The 24,118-nt window shown below is 34.2% G+C and overlaps 1 protein-coding gene across 1 annotated transcript in view; it reads left to right on the top strand.

The window, feature by feature from the left end:
• Window positions 1-379: 379 nt before the first annotated feature.
• LOC126001786 (E3 ubiquitin-protein ligase NEDD4-like) overlaps window positions 380-24,118 on the top strand; it is a 42,837-nt gene continuing 19,098 nt past the window's right edge. The window contains 2 exon segments of the mRNA XM_049769018.1: window positions 380-1,418; window positions 1,421-2,037. Coding sequence (XP_049624975.1) covers window positions 380-1,418; window positions 1,421-2,037 — 1,656 coding nt within the window.

The following is a 24,118-nucleotide window of genomic DNA, read 5'->3' as shown; positions in this document are numbered from 1 at the left end:
GAAAAGTCAAAAGTTGCCAAATGAACATATATCGATACACAATCATAAAGCAACATTAACATGATTAAGAATCTTTCTTTCATATAGGTCTTAAGTAACATCAATATATTGCAAAATCTTCTAATTAATAGTAACCTAAAACAATACTGAAATTAAGGCATAAATACATCATACAAACAACCACAATGGGGATTCATCGTATTCATTCCTATTAAGCAATCATACCTAAAAAATGACCAGTAAAACATCAATGATAATCGACAAATAAAGGAAATGATCATTAAGTATTCATAGTAGATCTCTGAGAAATATAAAACAAGATATATGCTGCTGTAGATTTTACCGATGCAATAGGGATTTTCTTGATCTTCTTATCAAGATGTCTGAGATTAAGCTTCATTCAAATATAGAACATTTTAAACTTCAGCATAGGACAACTGAATGTCTGCCATCCTCCCCAAATGTAGATTATCGAATAAATATCAGTGGAAAATCAGAGAGTCCAAATCCACAGAGTAACAGAAACCATACTATTTTGCGAAGAAGTATTTCATTGGGAGGGACTTCTCCAAGTGTTTCCTGTTTATCCAGCCTTAAACACAATTGTTCTAAGGGGGGACCAGCTCAATTACTCATAAAGTTTGCACCTGGAAATGAGGGTAAAATCAATAATTTCTCAGGAGAGAGGAACAGAGATTGCACAAGTGAACTCTCTAATTCTTTGAAGCATTCTTGTAAGACAAGAGATGATTTCCTAGGTCAAGTGGATGTTCCTCTTTACCCATTACCGACAGAAAATCCAAGAATGGAGAGACCGTATACATTTAAGGATTTTGTTCTTCATCCAAGAAGTCACAAATCAAGAGTTAAAGGTTATCTGAGATTAAAAATGACCTATTTACCTAAAACCAGTGGCTCAGAAGACGGTAACGCAGAACAGGCTGAGGAATTAGAGCCTGACTGGGTTGTTTTGGACCAACCAGATGCTGCTTGCCATTTGCAGCAGCGGCAGCAAGAACCCTCCCCTCTACCTCCAGGATGGGAAGAGAGGCAGGATGTTCTTGGAAGAATCTACTATGTAAATCATGAATCTAGAAGAACACAGTGGAAACGACCAACTGCTCAAAACATCTTAACAGATGCTGAGAATGGTGACATTCAGCTGCAAGCTCAGCGTGCCTTTACAACTAGACGACAGATATCTGAGGAAACAGAAAGTTTTGACAACCGAGAGCCTTCTGGGGTAGATAGTTGGGAAGTTTTAAGAGAAGACGAAGTCACTGTGCGTAGAAATCAGACCTTCCACTCACCTCCACCATCAAGTAACTTGGATCAGACTCATCTTGCAGAAGGCTTGAATGACAGACTCACTATCTGTAGAAATTCAGCCACCAGCCAGCCAGTATCCAGTTCGATTCATTCAGCAGAAGAGGCAGCTTACAAACCTATATCGTTGAGGAACAGCCTACACTTCCAGTGCTATTGCCTACTTCATCTGGATTGCCACCAGGTTGGGAAGAAAAACAAGATGAAAGAGGAAGATCATACTATGTAGATCATAATTCTAGAACTACCACCTGGACTAAACCTTCTCTGCAGGTCACAGTGGCGAGCAGGCAGTTCTCACCAGGACAGAGTTCTTCTGCGGGCCTGCACCCACCAGCCTCCTCACGAGATGCCACCCAGCTGGGGACCCAAGTTTCTGAGGCTGAACATGGCTTTCTCCCCAGAGGTTGGGAAGTCCAGCATGCTGCAAATGGAAGGCCTTTCTTTATTGATCACAATACCAAGACCACTACCTGGGAAGATCCAAGACTGAAAATTCCAGCTCAACTGAGAGGAAGGACACCACTTGATTCTTCAGAGGACTTGGGGCCCTTACCGCCAGGATGGGAAGAAAGAACTCATACAGATGGAAGAATCTTCTACATAAATCATAACATAAAAAGGACACAGTGGGAAGATCCTCGGTTGGAGAATGTTGCAATAACTGGACCAGCAGTGCCCTACTCCAGGGATTACAAAAGAAAGTCTTTTGTCAGTTGCAGCCAGCTCCAAAAAGCAAACCGAACCAGCAGTCAGTTCTGGCAAAAGAGCTCCCTATGCCTCCCCAACAAGCTATTTATTTGTTTCCTTAATCACCCCCACCTGGAAGATCCAGGTGGGATGACAGGCAAAAACATTATTATAACAATCACACAACAAAGGGACTCTATCTTTATTCTTCTCCCAGATTGTCAGCTGGAAGGAAGCTCCTGTCCATTGTTCTAAAGCTTAGGTGTTGCCCAGTAGCTAAGACAATGTTCACTTCCCAGAATTACTGCCCCCAATGGTGACGCATCTCTTTTAAAGCAAGCTAGTTATCCTGTGAATATAAAAAGCTTATCCATTAACTAGCTTTTTTTGCTTCTAAATTTTTTTTCTCACAGTATAGCTCCTGCAGTCCCAGATCCATTGTATATGATTAGAATTTGATTTTAGTTTGTATTTAGGCCACATCCGGTATACTCAGGAGTTGCTACTGGTTTGTGCTCAGAAATCACTCCTGGTATTGCTCAGGGGATCATATTGGATGCTGCAGATCAAACCTGAGTGAGCTGCATGCAAGGCAAGCACCCTACTATTCTTTGGTTCCTAGGTTTTGATTTTTGTCTTTATAAATTTATCCCTGACTGTACTCAAGGCTACAAATTCTTTGGGAAGTTAGTCCACTCTTGATCACTGGATTTTACAAGACTTACAGTTTGGCCTCTTTGAGTGGTACTCATCTGTGACTTGGGAAATTTCATTTAATATGAACCTCCAGACAGATTGGAAACTGTGTTCTTGAAAGAAAATAGACCACTAATATGTGAGAGGAAAGATTCCTGGCCTTTAGAATTAAGAGACTTTCTTTCTGCTTGTTGGTGATATATCTTCTTATAAAGACCAAAAAAATCTCAAATCATATTCTTCATTGTACTTTTAATAAAGGAGTAACTAATTCATTGACCAGTTATGTGCTCATCAAATGCTGTTCTTCCTATTCTACTCCAAATCATAAAACAACTTCCCTTCATTCTTTGTATTACTCATTCCTTAATTCTGCTCCCCATCAGCAGTAAAAAACTAAAATGGACATTTCCCCTAACACCACATGATGTAATAATGATAAAAAAAACAGAATATTATAGAGCTTTTCTGTCAGGACTACATGTCAGGGCTGGTGCTCTCAAAAATTACCTGAAAAGAACAAGACTACGTGGTATTTTGATACATTGAGCTAGACAAAAATAATGGCTACTTTATAATTTGTTTATGGAAACTGCTTTTTTGGGGAGAAGTAAATATACAATTTTTTTCAGGAAGATATCTTAAGCAAAAATTTTACTGAGACTCCTTATCCCATCTCATCACATAGTTGTCTTTTAAATAACCAGCTTTCTCAGAATTCTACCAACATTATGTTTAAGAAGCAAAATCCCAGAAAATGTTCTTTTGGCAACACAGGTGATCTGATAATATCAGAATTCCCATTTATTTTATGCTGAGACCTACACTATGTTTTCATAAATACCCTCATTTGTCCCCAATTTAACCTTCTGTGTTTTTTTTTTAATTAGAAGAAAGTGAAGTGGCATGCCCTACTTCCTGTTTGGGCAAATATTTTCTAAAATAATGGTTAATAGAGAGATGACAATTATTTTAATTTCCTTAAACTATATATAGGTGTTTAAAAAAATCTTTCTCTTATTGTTAAATCCATTATGACTGTCTTTGAATACAGGTGGTTAAAGGCCACAAACCTGTAATGATGCAGTAGTTCTAGTTATCTCTGTGGACGTTTGAAATATTAAAATATTTTAATAGTGTCCAAAAAACAAACAAAAAAAACAAACAAAAAAACAAAATTATTATAATAGTGTACTTTGTTTATTTTATGGGCTCAGCTCCTGCTGAAATAGTATTTTTTGCTTAAATTGAACACCATGATTTAGTTGTCTATAATATAATTTTTCAGGCATTCAGTACTTTTCTTTTTATTAAACCCTAATTTCTTTCTTTTTTTCTTTTTTTGGTTTTTGGGCCACACCCGGTGGTGCTCAGGGGTTACTCCTGGCTGTCTGCTCAGAAATAGCTCCTGGCAGGCACAGGGGACCATATGGGACACCGGGATTCGAACCAACCACCTTTGGTCCTGGATTGGCTGCTTGCAAGGCAAACAATGCTATGCTATCTCTCCGGGCCCAAACCCTAATTTCTAACCTATCCCAAAATCTGCCCCCTTTGCACCACAAATTATTTTATTTCATATTGCTTTTTACACCAAAATGGTAAGTAGGACTATAAAAACAAGTTTGAGTAAAAGAAAATTTTTAAAAAATTGTTAAATCGCACAATGGTGTAATTAAAGTCATTGAGTGCTTCCTGAGCTATTTTTGCTACTGAGCTGTCTGTGTTGTTTTTACTGAGCTTATTTGGCTTCTTTGCTATTTTCCTGTCTAATGTGCTGTGTTCCTACTCTACTTTCAGCATTATAAAATTTTATTAGTTTCACATGGTCATTTATGGTCACATGGTGGCTGTGAGCTCTAGGAGCTTCAGTATCTTAGTACATGGAAATATTTTAGGCTTAGCATCTCTGCAGAAATTAATCTTGAAATAGTAAAGTTGGGACATTTGTATGGCAATGGCCAAAGGTATTGTTATTTTGATGGCTTATGTAAGGCAGGAACTTTGCTTATGTCCCCTCCTGAAGGCACTCCAGAATTTTTATTGAAATAAGTGTTTCTTTTTCTTTTCTTTTTAATTTTAAAATTACATTTTTAAACATTTTATTTAAGCACCATAATTACAAACTTATTTGTAGTTGGTTTTTTCTTGAATAGTTATACAATAAATTAGGCTTTACCAGTGAAAACAATGTACATTTTTATTGAATATAACATATAGGATAGACTTGATCATTTATACATATATATATATGTATATATACATGTACATATATATACATATATATACATATATTATATATAAATTTTGATTCTCACCAAGACATATTTTTTAATTTAGGAATAAAAGGTATATTTGGTGACACCAAAGGTGCTCAGAGCTTATTCCTGGATGTGCTTAGGGAATCACTCCCTGCATTACTCAGAGACCACCTGAACTTTTGAAAAAGAAACCGAGGTGACACACTATGTACAAGGCAAGAGCTTTAATGTCATGTCATCTCTCTGGCTTGAGACATAATGTAACCAACCAGTAATGAAAAGATTAATGAACAGATAGATGCTCATTGACCACGTGATACCTTTTAATTTCCATAAAAAACTTAATGGTTAATTTTTTTTCACTCTCAAACCAAGAGTTTTATTAACCTTCCATAGAGATAAGATGATTTTAACATTTGGTTTATTTAATTCTATGTGACAAAAATACAATTTTAAAATATTCTGAATCAATAAACTAGGCTTACAGGGAGTTATATTGAACATTTTTTAAAATGCTTTACTTTTATTACATTTGCTTTTTAAATTCTCACCTTTGGTGTATCATTTTTAAGTGTGGTATTAGTGATTTGCAAAAGCAAATTTGCATAAAAGTTTTGTACTTCATGTATACATATATTGAATGAGATGTAGGATAATATTACATTTACATATGTGTGTACATATATGCATACATGTGCACATATATTTATAAATCTTGGCCCTTGCCTAAAACCTCTAAAAATACTTGTAAATGTTTAAGTGATATGAGAGTTCTTTGGAGCCCTGGAGAGTCTTTTATTTAAATGAAATGTTTTTTAAAGTGTTCTAAGATATTGATGGAATAAAACATATTATCCATAAATTCATTTTTCAAATATGTGAAGGAAAAATAGCAATAGGATTAATAATATATATGTCTGTCATAAAACTTCCATAAATATATCTGAAGTATAGTTTTCAGATAGGTTAATGAATATTTCTTGGCAGTATAACCAGGAGAATAACTTACTCCAAATTTATCCATATAAATATTATATTTGGGGGAACCCTTAGATGTAGCCTAATCTATCTATCTGGCCATTCTCCTGTAAGTTTGATGAAATACTATCATGTTTTAATGTATAAATAAGAAATTAGTTTACTCTGGTGTAACAGACCAGAATGAATCAAAGTACAAGCAAGTATCTTTGCATGTCAAATTTATAGTAAATCAGCTAGTGTTTCCCAGGCTGCTTGGACAGGTATCCAGTATCAAAGGGCCAGGAGGCAGACATGTGGGATTGAGGTCATAAATACTATAGTTGATGCTCTGACCAAGTAGTGTGAAAATTAAGTTTAAATGTAAGACACAAGTTGATTTGAGAACTAAATGCTTCCTAGGGAAAATGATACCTCCATATTTGGTATTAGTATCATTTTTATTATGGCAGTAGTATAAGAATAAATTGCAGAAAACTGACTGAGAGGAGGAAATATTGTTGGAGTAAGTTTTTCATTACTTCATGTCTTAATTTAATAAGGAAAATAGATATCTGGAAACAATAAAGACACACTTAATAAAACTAGAATGTAGTTGGAATATACCACCCATTTATTTATATCAATATATGAATATCTTTATTTAGTTAATGGAAAGTGTTATAAGAAAATAATGGATCCTTAAGTGTGAATCTTTCTGAACAAACCTTATTTCATATTTTTGCTACCTCCTTGGAAAGTTTTGCTGCCTTTTAAAAGAATAACATTTTGATCAAAAGTACTCTTTTCCATTCTTTTCTTGAAAGTCTACTGTATTCCATAAATAATTCCACCATTTTCTTCTTTAAAACCCTAAACAACACATATGTATTTCTCTTGAAATATGTTTGTAAAAGAAAAATAGAGCGTGGAGGATTGCATAGGAATGCAGATGGTGCCTGGCATGCAATAGACATGAGTGGATCTCAGCAATGTTTAATCCAATGAGCTCCTATGGAGTAGACGCCCAAACCAGAGCTAGAAATAACCCAGGGAAGTACCAGAGTATGTGACCCAAACCTTATAAGAATATTCTTTATACTGTAAATAAAGTCTAGTAGTATATAATTTCTATAGAATTAACATATGACCAGTTCTGATAATCCATTTGAGAGCATTAAATATTGTAAAATTAAAAAGCATCAAAACCTACATTTTATGACATTCTGTGAGAAAATATTAGATCAAATTTATGTGTATATGTATGCAAATGTATAACTTCAAACAGAAAATATTGAATAATAGAATTTTTAAATGAAGTATTAAGGTGTCTTCTTGCTGTTTTATAAAGGTTTAAAGTCAATTTTAAAATACTACTTAGATTATATGTTTTCTACTTATAGACCACAATATCTATTTTTAAACAAGCACTCTGTAGTTCTAATATACTTTAAAAACATCTGAGCTGCATAGCTAGCTGAGTACTCAGAATGATAAAGGGACAGCAGTTCAAACCCAGAACCATATGATCCTCTGCCACTGAGAACTAGTGTATGTAGTCCAGGATATTTGTAGAAGCTACCATCGTAGTACCTCTCATTCCATAGCCTCTGAGAAGTTCACAGCTTTGTGATTGAGCATTGACCCATTTGCTAGATTGACATTATACACTTAGAAAATATTCCTCCCAACACCAATGCACACTGGGAGTTCTCATCCCCCCCACATTGTTAACCTACTTTACTCACATGTGAAGTAGGTAGAAGTGAAAAAAATATGCTTCACATTATTTGAGTAATGTTGATCACTTAGTTCCAATAGATCACTATTGCTTACACAGTAATGACTAATTTATTTTAATTCTCTATTCCTTTATCTATTGTTATTTACCTACTGCCATTAATGTAATTTTCTGTTCCAAATAAGACAAACAATACTATATTATTATCAGCATTACTTCAGCAAGGAAACAATCTTTATTAACAAGAGGAAATGAGAATGAAGGCAACTACTTTTTAGAAGATATTTTTTTGTGTTAAAAACACTCTATAGATTCAATTTTCTCATCAACACAAAATTCAATATAAATATGCTGTCTATATATTTGGAGGTAGAATGAATACAAGAATATCAATAGCATTCAGAAAAGAACTAAACTTAAGGAATCACCATGTTTATTGAAGAGTCTGGTTTACAATACATATAAATTCAGTTATTGATTATTTGAAAAATGTGAGTCTAAAAATATTTTGGCTACTAATTTTCTATTAGCTCTGGCCCTTTCAAATTAAGTTTAACACTATCAAATATTTTACAAAATCATAGGTGGGGGGCCTAATCGGTGGCATGGTGGTAGGGCATTAGTTGCATGCGGCTGACCTAGGACGGATGATAGTTTGACCCACTGCATCCCAAAATGTCCCTCAAGTCAGTAGCCATTTCTCAGCATAGATCCAGGAGTGTCATCGGGTGTGGCCCGAAAAACAAAAGTAAAAATCATAGGTGTATAAATATTTAGTATAAATATGTTATTTTATTATATCATTTATATACAGTGATTAATTTAGATGTAGTAATTGAAATATAATGTAAAAACATGAAGTTATCTTCAATATTAAATGTAAATATTAGGGAATGGCACTGATTTATTATCACTATGTACCTTAAATATTACTGTGAAAAATTTGTTATTTACTTTGGTCACAATAAAGATTATTTAAAAAAAAAGAAGTATAGCTTAGTATTGAAGTATATATTAATTGTGAAATTATGTGATTTTTTGTTAAATTTTATTAAGTATTTTAAATAATTTTGAGTTGCAATAAAGACTACACATTTTATTAACTTATTATTATTACTTAACTATTTAATGTACTCCTTTGATATATAAATACTAAGATCAGAAATAGATTTAAAATACATTGCTATCTTCATTTATATTTTTATGTTCATTTTTTGTGGGGGTTGAAGCAACTGGAAATTCTCATATGTCACTCTAGAGTTTTCACTCAAGAATTACTCCTGTCAATGCTCAGCAGCCCTTATGGGATACAAGTAATTGAATCCAAGTTGGCTGCATGCAAGGCAAGGACCCTACTAGTTTTAATACATCTCTATATTTTGGCTTAATTGCCTTAAACTCTACCATTCATCATAAAATACCAGATGAACCAGAGAGATAGGAGAGATGGTAGGACACATTTTTTTTTCATATACCCAACCTTAGTTTAATTTCCAGAACCACAAGAGGCTCACTGAGCTCCATCAGAAGTGATCTTGAACACAGAGCCAAGTGGAAGCCCTGATAATAGCCAAATTAACCATAATCCTCCTCTCTGATATATTAATTGGGAGCATTCCCTTTTTCACTAATATATGATAGTGTTATAATGGTATATGATATTCAACATTTTAATGAATACATATACATTACATATAGTATGCTGTCTTTTTATCTTTATATATGCCCAATATGTTTAAGTACATTTTAATTTCAAGAAAAAGTAAGGAACCAGTAAATCAAGAGCTGAACTTTCAGTTTGAAAAAATTATCTTGAGGGCCTGAGAGATAGCACAGTGGTAAGGCGTTTGCCTTGTATGCAGAAGGATGGTGGTTTGAATCCTGGCATCCCATAGGGTCCCAAACCTGACTAGGGTGATTTCTGAGCATACAGTCAGGAGTAGCGTCTGACCATGCCGGGTGTGACTCAAAAACCAAAAACAAAAATTATCTTGAAATTATTATAAAATTATTATAAAATTATGAAGACTGAAACAATCATAGTAAAATAAGATGTTAAGAAATAATGTAGGCAAGTTGATATTTAACAAGTTAAAACCTAAAATATTACAACCTAAGGAGATGGTTCAACAGGTAGAATGTTTGTATAGCAAAAGGTCAATCTTGGTTCAATCCTTGAAACCCCTAATGGTCAACTGCACCTTTCCAGGAGTGATCCTTGAGTGCAGAGCCAGGAATAAGCCCTAAGCACTGCTGAGTGTTCCTCTACTCCAAAAAGACTTGATGAATAATATAGCAACGCATTTTTGACAATTAAATTATATTCAAATTGGCCTTTTAAATAACATAATAGATGAAACAAAACAATATAAATATTCAGTATGAAATTCTTTTACATCATTAATTTTAAAGTTAAAAGTGTTTAGGCTTCTAAAAAAGACACAAATATTATTTCAAAGGTATTAAATTGGAATTGTCATAAATAATGCAAGTATATTTGTGCAATAACATAAGTCAGAACATATGGCATCTTGATAATAGTATATAATTATTTAACAGAATAATTATAATGTATAAATATACAATCATTTAATACATATTTGCTTACTTGTAAACTACTAAGATACAATAAAATTAACTGCTACTTGTATAATTTAGCCATATCAAACATAGTGGTAGCAAATTACTTCGTTTTTTTTTTAATTTCTTTATTTAAACACCGTGATTACAAACATAATTATAATTGGGTTTCAGTCATAACAAGAACAACCCCCTTCTCCTACGTGACCTTCCAATCACCAAAGGCCACATCTCTTCCCTCCCCCACCTCCCACTTGTATTCGAGACAGACTTTTTGCAATCATCACTCACTGACATTGTTATGCTAGTTCTCAGTGTAGTTATTTTTCTAAGTGCACTCACCACTCTTTGTGGTGAGCTTTATATCTTAAGCTGGTCCTTTCGACCCTCAACTCTGGGAATTATTTCAATGTCTTTAATTTATCTAAAAACCCATATATGAGTGAGACTATTCTGTGTCTATCTCCCTCTTACTAATCTCAATCAGCTTAATAGATTCCATGTATAGAAAAATTTCAGCTGCATAATATTCCACTGGGCATATGTATCACAGTTTCTTTATTCATTTATCTGTTAATAGGCATCTTGGTTGCTTCCAGAGTCTGACTATTGTAAAATGGGTTGCAATGAATATAGATGTGAGGAAGGGATTTTTTTTTATTGAATTTTTGTGTTCCTAGGTTGTATCCTGAAGAGTGGTATAGGTGGATCATATAAGAGCTCAATTTACAATTTTTTGAGGAATGTCCATATTATTTTCCATAAGGACTGAACTAGATGACATTTCCACCAGCAGTGAATGAAAGTTCCTTTCTCTCCATATCTGAGCCATCACTGATTGTTCTCATTTTTTGTGATGTGTGCCAGTCTCTGTGCTGTGAGATGGTACCTCATTGTGGTATTGATTTGCATCTCTCTGATGATTAATGATGTGGAGCATTTTTATGTGCCTTTTGGCCATTTGTATTTCTTCTTTGACAAAGTGTTCATTTCTTCTCCCCATTTTTTGATGGGTTGAGATGTTTCTTCTTGTTAAGTTCTGTCAGTACCTTGTATATCTTAGATATTAGCCCCTTATCTGATGAGTATTGGGTGAATAGCTTCTCCCATCACGTGGCTTTTCTATCCTAGGCATTATTTCCTTTGAGGAGCAGAAGCTTCTCTGCTTAATATAGTTCCATTTGTGTATCTCTTTGACTTGCTTAGAGAGTGCTGTTTCTTCATTGAAGATGCCTTTAGTTTCAATGTCCTGGAGGGTTTTACCTACTTGTTGTTCTATATACCTTATGTTTTCATGTCTGATATCAAGGTCTTAATCCATTTGCATTTGACATTGGTACATGGTATTAGCTGGATACCTGAGTCCGGTTTTTGCAAGTGGCTGACAAGTAGTGCCAACATCACGTGTAGAAGAGGCTTTTTTTGCACCATTTTGCATGTCTTGCCCCTTTATCAAAGATTAATTGATTGTATATCTGAGGAGCATTCTCTGAATACTCTATCTATTCCACTGATCTAAGGGTCTGTCTTTATTCCAATGTCATGCTATTTTAATGACTATTTTTTGTAATATAATTTAAAGTTGATAAAAGTGATGCCTTCATCTTCCTTTTCCCAAGGTTTGCTCTAGCTATTCTTGGGTGTTTATTGTTCCAGATGAATTTCAGGAGTGTTTGATCCACATCTTTGAAGAATGTTATGGGTATTCTGAGGATGCATTAAATCTGTACAATTCCTTTGGGATTATTGCTATTTTAATGATGTTAATCCTCCCAATCCATGAGCAGTGTATATGCTTCCATTTCCACATGTCCTCTTTTATTTCTTGAAACAGAGTTTTGAAGTTTTCTTTGTATATGTCCTTCACATCTTTAGTTAAGTTGACTCCAAGTTATTTGAGTTTGTGTGGCACTAATGTAAATGGGATTGTTTCTGTGATATCCATGTTTTTTTTATTACTATTAGTGTATAAGAAGGCCATTAATTGTGTGTTAATTTTGTATCCTGCCACTTTGCTATATATGTCTATTGTTTCTAGAAGTCTTTGATAGAGTCTTTAGGGTTTTCTAAATATATTATTATGTCATATGCAAACAGTGAGAGCTTGACTTTGTCCCTTTCTATCTGGATGCCCTTGATATTTTTTTCTTGTCTAATAGCTATGGCAAGAAATTCCAGAACTACCGGTATGTTGAATAGTAGTGCTGAGAGAGGGCAGCTTGTCTTGTACCAGATTTTAGAGGAAAGACTTTTAGTTGATCTCCATTGAGAATAATATTTGCCATTGGCTTGTTGTAGATTGCCTCTACTATATTGAGTAAAGTTCCTTCTATTCCCATCTTGATGAGAGGTTTTTTGTATCAAGAATGGGAGTTGGAACTTATCAAATGCTTTCTCTGCATCTATTGATATGATCATATGGTTTTTAGTTTTCTTTTTGTTGTTATGGTATATTATGTTGATTGATTTATGGGTGTTAAATCATCCTTGCATTCCTGGGATGAAATCTTAGTCATGCTAAATGACCTTTTTGTTGAGACATTGGATGCTGTTTGCCAGAATTTTGAGGATCTTTGCATCTGTGTTTATCAGGGTTATTGGTCTGTAGTTTTCTTTTTTTTGCAGCATCTCTGTCTGGTTTTGGTATCAAGGTGATGGTAGTTTAGTAAAAAACTGTTTGGGAGTGTTCCTGATTCTTAAACTTCATGAAATAGCCTACAGGCGTTTGGTAGAAGTTCCTCTTGAAAGGTTTGAAAGAATTCATTAGTGAATTCATCTGGGCCTAGGATTTTGTTTTGGGGACGCCTCTTCATTAACATTTTAATTTCCTCAGTATTGATGTGACTCTTTAGATATGCAAGATCATCCTGGTTTAAGTGTGGAAGATTATGGAAGATTATGAGTCAGAGAATTTATCCATTTCCTCCAGGTTTTTAAGTTTCATGGCACATAGTTTCTCAAAATAGTCTCTGATTACCCTTTGAATCTCTGCAGTATCTGTAGTGATTTCCCCCATTTCACTCCTAATCCAGTGTATTAGATTTCTCTCTCCTTTTCTTTGTGAGTTTTGCTAGTCATTTATTGATCTTGTTTAGTTTATTTTTTCAAAGAACTTACTTTTGCTTTTATTGATCTTTCGATTTTTTTTGATATCAAGTTCATTGATTTCTGTTCTAAACTTTTTTATTTCCTTCTGCCTACTTATTTTTGGTTCCTTTTGTTGGTAATTTTCTAGTTCTGAAAGCTGTGTCATTGGGCTTTTTATATAGGCCCCTTCTTCCTTTCTGATGTGTGCTTGCCAGGCTATAAATATTCCTCTTACTACTACTTTCGTTGTGTTCCATAAATTCTGACAACTTGTGTCTTTATTGTCATTTATTTCCCCGGAATGTTTTGGTTTCCTTTTTGATTTTATCTCTAAACCACTGGTTGTTCAGTAGTGAAATGTTTGGTTTCCAGGTGTTAAAGTTTTCTTTTGTTTTTTTGTTTGTTTGTTTTGTAGTTCACATCTAATTTCAGTGCCTTGTGGTCTGTGAAGGTAGTTTGTACAAGTAATATCCTACTGACTTTATAGAGATATGTTTTATTGACCAGCATGTGGTCTATCCTGGAGAATGACCCATGTACATTGGAGAAGAATGTGTATCTAGTTTTTCGGGAATGGAGTGCCCTATATATATGTACTAGTTCACTTTATTCCATTTGTTGTTGTTGTTGTTGTTGTTGGGTTTCATCCTGGTTGATCTATCAAGAGGTGTCAGGGCAGTGTTGAGATCTCCCACTATTATTGTTTTGGTATTGATATTTTATTCAGGTTTGTCAACAGTTGTATTAAAAATTTGTAGGTTCATCATTGAGTGCATATATGGTTAGGAGTGTGATTTCTTCTTGTTGGACATATCATTTGATTAGTACAAACTGACCATCTTTCCCTTGAAACTTTTCTGACTCTAAAGTTTGTTTTATCTGATATGAATATGGCCACTCCAGCTTTTTAAGTGTGTTGTTTGCTTGGATTATTTTCTTCCAGACTTGATTTTGAGTCTATGCTTGTTTTGATTACGCAGATGTGTTTCTTGTAGGCAGTAAAATGTTGAATTCAGCTCTTTTGATCCATTTTGCCACTCTGTGTCTTTTAACAGGTGTATTTAGTCCACTGACTTTAAGAGAGATAATTGCCATGGGATTTAGTGTCATCTTTATGTAGAAATTTGGTATATCTGTTGTTTTTTTCCTTAAAGTAGACCTTTCAGCTTTTATTTTTGGGCTGGTTTTGAGTTCATAAAGTTTCTGAGCTGTTATATATCCATGAGGCTATATATATACATTCTTCAAACCTAAAAGTAAGTCTGGCTAGGTTTAGTATTCTAGAGGAAGCATTCCTTTCATTCAGTTTTGTCACTAGATCCCACCACTGCCTTCTGTCCTTGAAAGTTTCTTGTGATAGTTCTGTTGTAAATCTTAAGGATGCTCCTTTGAGTATAATTTCCCTTTTTCACCTTTCTGCTTTCAGTATTCTATCCCTATCTATAAGATTTGTCATAGTGGCTAGGATGTGTCTTGAGGTGCTTTTCTTTGGGTCTTTTTTCACTGGTACTCTTTGGGTATGTAAGATTTGGTTAGCTTTGAGAGTTTCTCAGTTATGATGTCCTTAACTGTTGATTCTTCCTGGAGATTTTATTCCTGGGTTTCTGGGGACACCCCCCCAATATTAAGGCTCATTTTGAAATAATTTTTTACTTTAAATTAGTTTTTGTTATATTAAAATATTTTATTGTGAATTATGTCATTGTTATGGTGCTTTTTCACTCTTAGAAGTTGTCTTTATGCTTATCACAAAAGTGTTATTCTAACTCTACCATATTCCAAAGGACCATGCATGCTTGTGCCTCTAGACTTTGTTCTCCAGTAACTTCAGTTCTATGATAAGAATTCATGGGTTACTTTTGGTTGATTTAATCTGTCATCTTGGCGTTATTTTTTTATATTCCACATATGAGAGAAAAACAAAAGCTAATTGTAGTTTAGAGTCCCTTCATGTAACATGGTGTGACTTACTTCTTCTTATAATAAAAGTTTATCTTTTCCGGCATGAGAGCAATAGTATATGAGCTAATATACATGTCTTACATGAGATCCACCATGATGTGAGTTCCAGCACCAGGGAGTTCTTCTAGGTGCATATCTGAAGGATGGATCTCCTCTAAAACTTTAGCACTTAAGGTCCCTAGAGAGCCTCTAGATATGCTTTATCTTTTATCCTTTTTTAATCAAATTAAATTTATTAGAATTTTATAATTTTTCTGAATAAATCTTGCTTATTCTTAATTTTGGTTCTCCTTTCTCTTCACTGCTATTTTGTATTTTTTTAAATTTATAATTTACTGGCTTTTGTTTTACATGACTTTAATCTAATAGTTTTTTGGGGGGTGGAGGAACACCAGTGACACTAAAGGATTACTCATGGCTATCTGCTCAAAAATTGCTTCTGGCTTGGGAGACCATACGGGAAGCTGGGAAATTGAACTGCAGTCAGTCCTAGATTAGCTTGTGCAAGACAAACACCCTACCACTTGTACCACCTATCTCACCCCTAATAGTTTCTGTGTATATAAGTTGAGACAATTTATTTAAGATTTTTGCATTATTTTGTAATATATATCTGTATTTCTATAAATTACCACGTTAGAATTTCTTGGCTGTGTTCTATATTCACTTGCTCATAAATTTTGAAAATAATTTATTTGACTTCCTCACTGATTCAGTTATGTTGTAAGATTGTATAGTCTTGAACATTTGAGATTTGTATATGACTTCTAGTTTTTATACCACATAATAAAAAGATACTTGACATTATCCTACTTTTATAAGCTATCATTATATGTTTATATCTCAAAATGTGTACTTGGGAAAAATTTGTTGTTAAGCACATTTTCAAGTGGTGTACCTATTGGTATATACAGAACCAATCAAGTATATTTCTTCATCAGAGGACCACGTTTTACTTGTTTATCTGCATGTTTATAAGTTCAAATTATTGAATCCAAAGAATGCTGTTCTTTGGTTGGCTAATTATTGCTTTAAATATTTTACCACTATTAGGTGTATTCATAAATGTGTCAAATAATGATAAAACTAGATAATTTAAAAAGCGTATTTAAATAATCAAAGCCTTTTTGATGATGTTCTAATCACTATAAAATGACGATCACTAACACTGTTATTTTACATTTTTTGGCTAAAATATATTTTAATAAGATAAGAAAACCTTCCTACTATTTTTAGGTTACCTAATACTGGTAAAATTATTTTCTAGTCTTCATTTATGCCTATGCTTATTTTTGATTTTCAAAACAGTTTATATAGATAAAAATTTGTTGAGGATTGTACTATAATCCAAGAAATGACATTATTTTTTTTTTTGGTTTTTGGGCCACACCCGGCAGTGCTCAGGGGTCACTCCTGGCTGTCTGCTCAGAAATAGCTCCTGGCAGGCACGGGGGGACCATATGGGACACCGGGATTCGAACCAACCACCTTAGGTCCTGGATCGGCTGTTTGCAAGGCAAACACTGCTGTGCTATCTCTCCGGGCCCAACATTAATATTTTTTAGAAAAGTTAGCCATTACTAGATAGATGAAATTATTCATACATTAAGAGTTTGATTTTTGGGGCCATGGCAGTGGTGCAGTGGTAGGATATTTGCCTTGCACAAGTCTGACCTAGAACAAACCATAGTTTGATCCCTGTTATCCCATGTGGTCTCCAGAGCCTGGAGCGATTTCTGAGCACAGAGCCAGGAGTAAACCCTGAGCATCACAAGGTGTGGCCCAAAAAGCCGAATTATTTTTTATTTTTGTTTTTGTTTTTGGGTCACTCCTGACAGCGTTCAAGGATTACTCATGGCTCTGTGCTCAGAAATAGCTCCTGGCTTGGGGGATCAATGGGATGGTGGGATTCAAACCACAGTTCATCCTGGGTCTGATGAGTGCAAGTCAAACACATACCACTATGTTATCTTTCTGACCCCAAAATTTTGAATTTTTATAAATAAAATAAAATACACTTTATTTAATCTCTTTAAAACAATAAATATTTTTATTTTATTAACTTAAGCCATTTCTGCAATATTGGCTAAAATAATGTAGAATACAGTTTAAGGAAAAATAAAAAATAATTTATAAATATTTAGTTGAGCTCAAATAGAAGATAAAATTATAAGAAAGTAGAAGAGAATTTCAAGAAAGTAGAAGGTATTTCATGAACATCAAATTTTTTCTCAGTGGGACTTTCATTAAACATTTTACAAGATGTCTTTTCAAGTGCAGTAATGCCAATATCAGAATGACTAAATAATTTTTAAAATTACTATATTGAAATGTTTCAGTATTGACTAATTTATCAATTATATAAAATAATAATATATTTATATTGATAATTAATATACAAATTACATATGCTCTTTCTACTAATCTACAAGAATATGTGCTACTTTAAACAAAGTACAAAACAAATAATTATTCTATATTTGGTTTATGTTTTTTTGGACACACCTGGTGACACTCATGAGTTACTCCTGCTTCTGTGTTCAATAAATACTCCTGGCTGGCTGTGGGGACTATATGGGATGCAATGATCAAATCTGGGTTGGCAAATTGCAAGGCTCTGTTATCACTCTGGCCCAGATTATATAATTCTTAGTAATGATTTTATAAAATATAAATGTAAAGTACATTTAAATGAATTTAAGATTAAGTAAATTAGAGGCCAGAGCTGTTGCGCAGACAGTAGGGCATTAGCCTTGCACTCACTAACCTAGGACACACCGAGGTTCAATCCCCCACTTCCAATATGGTCCCCTGTAGCATAAAAGCCCTTTGGATAGGCTTGGATGGTGGTGGATGGTGATGTAGGGATGAGAGGCCTTTCTCCTCCAGCCAAGGCCACGTGTGTCCAACCCCCTCCAACTGGCCTGTCTCAGGTTTCAGGATAGCAGCGGGTAGAAAACTCACAGGCAGGATTCTGGAGATATCATCTTTATTCATCCCTGGCCAACATGTGTGACCTATCATAACCATTTACGCTGGATCCCTCTTCAGCTCTGCATAGTATCTTGTCCCTCAGCCATATCCTCTTGATCCATCGTTCTTGCTCAATCTCTCCCCCAACTTCTCCTCCAAATCTCCTTTAAATCCCCTCTCTCACCTTCCAGACAAACCTTTTGTAATCCCTCAAAGACCATGCCCAGAAATGGGCAGGTCTTTCTTGCAGTTAAGATTACAGGAATAATGGGGTTGGACAACAATCTCCCTTTCCTGAATATTTATGAACAATAGTAAGCTTTTGTAATCATGACTCAACCTTTAGCCAAAGGCAGGTAATATTCCCATAGCAACAAAATTTAAAGTGAAAATTAACATATCAGCCTTTTCCAAATACATAACTTTTTTCTGCAAAATATACCTGTAATTTAAAATTATCTTAATACTTATTTAACCAAACACTATCCTGAAACTTCCTTATTTCTATTTTTAATGCTATATAACCTTTTTCCTGGAACTTGTATGTTTCTATTTAACCTTTCCCTACACACAAGTACAAGATCATTTATACAGAACATACATTTTGAAAACAGACTACTATATCAAAATACACAGTAAAACATTATGCAATTGAGAACATTAATTGTGGAAAACAAAAAAGCACAATTAAATCAGCAAGAAAAAGACTTAGATTAAAGTTAGATGCTGGCAGTTCTAAATCAGATATTTCAGTTGGGCTTTACTGTTATTTTTTCCCCTTTTTTAAAATTTTTATACCACTACCTAATATTATCCTATCACCAATACCAATTGTCCAGACACGGGGCTTTCCCATGTGGCTTCACTTCCATGGAGTCCCCGCTTGCACTTTCCTGAACTGGAGGGCAGATCCCAGTATGAGCTCTGTGCCCTCTGGCCCGGGATCTTTTCCTTCACCGCTAGGACACTACCCTGCCACTGCTGCAGCCTTGGGAGAGGCCCACTATTCTGCGATCAGGGAGGGAGAAGTCCAGTGCTTTTTGCTGAGTGAGTGATCCGCTGCTGCTGCTTCTGCTGCCCATGCTCAGGCAGCCACTGCAGAAACGTCTGGGTGTTCAAAGCTAAGGTCATCTAAGCCAAAGTCCGAAGTTTCAAAAGTCAAAAGCCAAGTCCAGTCTGAAGGTCATAATTCAGAAAATCAGTTCATTTAGATAAACTTTTTCTTCCTGGTCCGTTTCCAATCAAGGCCCTCCATCAATCTCTGAGGAGGCTGAGGTCTTTTCGAAAAAGGATTTTTTGCTGCAAAGTCGCAGTCCTGGGTCTCGGATGGGGTGATCCAAGCTTCCACCACCCTTGTTTCACTGGCCCTTCTGCCCCCAGAAGAGGTCTTGCCCATCTTTGAAAATGGCTCCATGTGGTGGCCCAAAGTTTTGGGCTCACTCCAGCTGAAAAGAGCCAAAAATCAAACTCAATCATAGAAATCTCACCATAATCGGTCCAAGGTTCAAATCCACGTTCAGGGCACCCGTGTAGAATAAGGGAAGGGCCCTTTGGATGGGATTGGATGGTGGTGGATGGTGATGGAGGCCTTTCTTCTCCTGCCCAGGAACACGTGTATGCACCTCCCCCAGCCATAGGGCTGCAGCTTCAGGATAGCAACAGGTAGAAAACTCACAGGCAGGCTTCAGGGTATATCATCTTTATTCAGGCCCTGGCCAACATGTGTTACCTATCATAACCATTTATGCTGGATCCCTCTTCAGCCCTGCATAGTACCTTGTTCCTCAGACATCTCCCTTCCATCCATCTTCCTTGATCAATCTCTCCCAAAAACTCCTCCTCCAAATCTCCTCTATCAATCCCCTCCTGACCTTCCAGCCAAACCTTTTGTAACCCCTCAAAGACCCTGCCCAGAAATGGGCAGATCTTTCTTGTAGCTAAAGTTACACAGGAAGAATGGGGGGTGGGGTAACAGTCCCCCAAGCCAGGGGTGATTTCTGAGAGCATAGCCAGGAGTAACCCCTGAGCATCACCAGGTGTGGCCCAAAAACTAAAAAAAAAAGTAAATTATATTTTTAAACTGGAATGTACAATATTATGACTGTTGTAAATTTAACAAATGCTTATTGTAAATATAGCCAGATGTTTTTTTCCTTTTACTTTGATTAGTAGAAAATGGTAATGTTGAACCTAAAACGATAGCACAGCAGGTAGGGCATTTGCCTTGCATACCACTGACCAGTGTTCAATCCTGGAATCCCATATATTCCCCAAGCCCCTGGCAGCAGTAAACCCTGAACACCTCTAGGTATGCCCCACAAACAAACAAACAAACAAACAAAAAGAATATGATAATGTTATTCTGTGATTTATACAAAATGAGGAAACTGTATGTGTGTGTGTGTGTGTGTGGTGTCACAGGCAGATGCTATTAGTTGGACCAAACCAAATCTCCCACAGATATGCTCAGTTCATTAAGTTATCTCTATTTCTGCTCTACTTTAGTTTCCTTAATTGACCATACTCATAAATCACCGATATCGAAGTAGAATAGAAAAGGAGTAAGGATCTTAATTGAATTTCCTAGCAAAACTATGCATATAAGTATACTTGATACATAGCAATTGTTGTACAGTTTAAATTGTGTGATTTCCAGAAAATATCAACATATATTTTATCAAAGTAAATAAATCTTAAATCTTAAATCTCTACAGACATATTTTTTGTGAATTGACCAGTGCCAGTGGACTCCACATATGAATAAAGAAATTCACAGAATTTTCAAGAAATTTATTTTGTAGTATATGTTTAAAAATGTGAGGAGAGATGACTGTTGACTGATCAGAAAACATATAATGCTTTAAAAATAGAGGGTATTTTTTTTGCTTGTTTGTTTGTTTGCTTTTTACCAATAAGAGAGGTCAGGAGTTATTCATGGCTTTGTGATCAGTAATTACTCCTGGCAGACTCAAAGACCATATGGGATGCAGAGGATGGAACACTTGTTGGTCACATGAATTAAATTCCCTACCTGTTGCTCCATTGGTCCTATTTCATATTTTTGAAAGAATAAGACTTTATATAATTGAGCTAGCAAAGTGTTACAGCCTGTTTAATAATATTCATGACTTTTAACACATACTGTCACTAAACCTCAAATAATTACAGTAATTAGAAATGTACCGACACAATTTAATTATTAAATAACCCTGAAAAACAACCCCAAGTTTAGGCTAATTGAACTACATAAATTATATATAAATACATCTTAACATTATTATTTACTTAAGTTTATAGAAGGAAAATTTAGTGATATTTTTATTCAGTTAATTACTATATATTATTTTATTATTTATTTAAAATAATATGTTTATTTAAGCATTATGATTACAAAGATGCTTGTAGTTGGGTGTCATTATAAAGAACACCCACCTTCCACTAGTGCAACCTTCCACCACATTAAAATAATTTAGTTATTTGACTTTTAGTAGGTAGATGGTCTGTTCTTAACCCATATATAATTGATAAAAAGCCTTTTATCTAAAATTAAGTAAGAATCAGGAATTAAAAATACAGTACTAGGGGCCGGAGCAGTGGGGCAAGCAGCAGGGCATTTGCCTTACATGTGCTAACCTTGGACAGACCACTCATGGTACAATCCCCTGGTGCTCCATATGGTCCCCCAAGCCAAGAGTGATTTCTGAGCACATAGCCAGGAGTAACCCCCCCAAAAAACAAAACAAACAAACAAACAAAAAGATAAAGGAAAGATACAGTAGTAAAATCAAAGATACAAAAGACTACCCAGAGGGGATAAATAAAAACCAAAATAAATAACCAAATAAAATGTCAAAAATACCTTATCAAAAACATTAAAGTACCTAAACTCAACTAAGTTTCTCCTGTCAAATGTGTCCAGAACTGTTTAGGTGTATGTGAGAGTCCTAATAGCAAAGTGTTATATAGTTATCATCTAATAAATTAACATTGTATCCTATGCAATCATATTTAGAGGAGCTAAATATATAAAACACAAGGTGTTGAATATTGTATTTAAGGATTATGCATTAGGAAGAAAATTAAATAAACAGGTTACTGAAACAATCAATTAGTTAAATTTAAAGTAAGGAAAGATATTGATCAAAGAATATAATTATGGTAGGTCAATTTTCTGTTTTTATTTCTTTGCCTAAATGTTAGTTATTTTGGTATTTATTTATAAATTGTTATTGAGCTAAAGTACTTTAGTTCAATTTTTGTATTATTTTAAGTATACAAATAAAATATATTTTCTATTTTAATATTTATTGTATTGTTTTTTCTACTTAATGTAATAATGTGCTAGTTTTATATTGATATATTCATAACATTTTAATGTTCATAAAAGAAGTGTGCATTCCAATGTATATATATATTTTTTATTTAAAGAAAACCATAACAAACTTGACAGAACTTGTTTATTTGTTTTTAGGAACAGTTTTTAGAACATTGAAATATAAACAAAACTTTTGAACCAATGAAATAATTTAAATCTATATCCATTTTCACATAACCAAGTTACTGTTTCCAGTGTCAATCTGACAAAATTTTATATATTTTGAGGCTAAATCAAATAAGTTGAAATTATAAAAATGAAAACTTTGATAATAAAATAAATTTCACTTTCAATAAGATTCTGTATACAAAAAACAAATAAAAATATATATGATTAAGTTAATAATGTTACTTTTTAGTTTTCAAAAATAATCTATGAAATAATACATATGAAAATTAAAATACGATTCTAATCCGGTGTTCCTTTAGGAAATATTTATAACATAAAAGTAATTTGTATTATCAAATTTGATTCAAATTATTGGAGAATATATAAAATATTAAGTAGTTTTATTTCAGATGTTAGAGTTTAGAAAATTCACAAATGAAGCATATTATAATTTTAGCAATCATTCATCTCAGGCTATGTGAAGCTATTATGCTTCTGAGAAGTCATTTACATTGCTAACTTGATGACAGTACTTTACATATATTATCCAAAATATATTTTAATACCTATTCTATGTAAAATTTGTTGCATCACAAAATCCTGAATAATAATGAATCATAACAATATCAAATAGATTTCATAAAAAATTAAAAAATTGCCTTTTTAATAATTTGCCAATAATTATTACCCTACATCAATATTTTTTAAAGATACTGCTAATGAGACTGCTTGTTCTATACCCTGTTATTTTAAAGATTATCAAACACACAATCCAGTCTGCAATATGAATTGCTGATTTTGGATATCACACTATATCTGCTGAGAGACTACTTGAATGTACTTATCTACTAAAGAAACTTTTATTAATTTAGTAATCTCTCTCCAAAGTCAATACTGATGTTGCTGACTAAAGCAAAATGCAAGAGTATGAGTGATCTGAGGAAGGTAGGGAAAATTAATGAATTTTTATTAATCTTGTTTTTGTAAGAAATATAGTTGATGTTTGTATTACTATCACTATTGACAGGTTTTATTTTCTAATTTGTTGCAATCTAATTTTACTTACAAATAAATTAGATGCAAAAGACATAACTCAATTCAAATGCCAAAGCAAAGATATCTGCTATGTAGGGTGATTTAAAGAGCAAAAACCATGGTTCAAAACAAGACTGTGGGCACTATCAACTAGAATGAGGAACAGAAGCTCCTACATCTTCAGTACTTTTTTCTGTGTGTGTGTGTGTGTGGTTTTTGGTCACACCCGGTAGTGCTCAGGGGTTATTCCTGGCTCCAGGCTCAGAAATTTCTCCTGGCAGGCACAGGGGATCATATGGGGAGCCGGGATTTGAACCGATGACCTCC

This window comes from Suncus etruscus, chromosome 2 (assembly GCF_024139225.1).
Source record: "Suncus etruscus isolate mSunEtr1 chromosome 2, mSunEtr1.pri.cur, whole genome shotgun sequence".
Classification (NCBI taxonomy): Eukaryota; Metazoa; Chordata; class Mammalia; order Eulipotyphla; family Soricidae; genus Suncus; species Suncus etruscus.
This window is presented reverse-complemented; position numbering and strand designations above follow the sequence as displayed.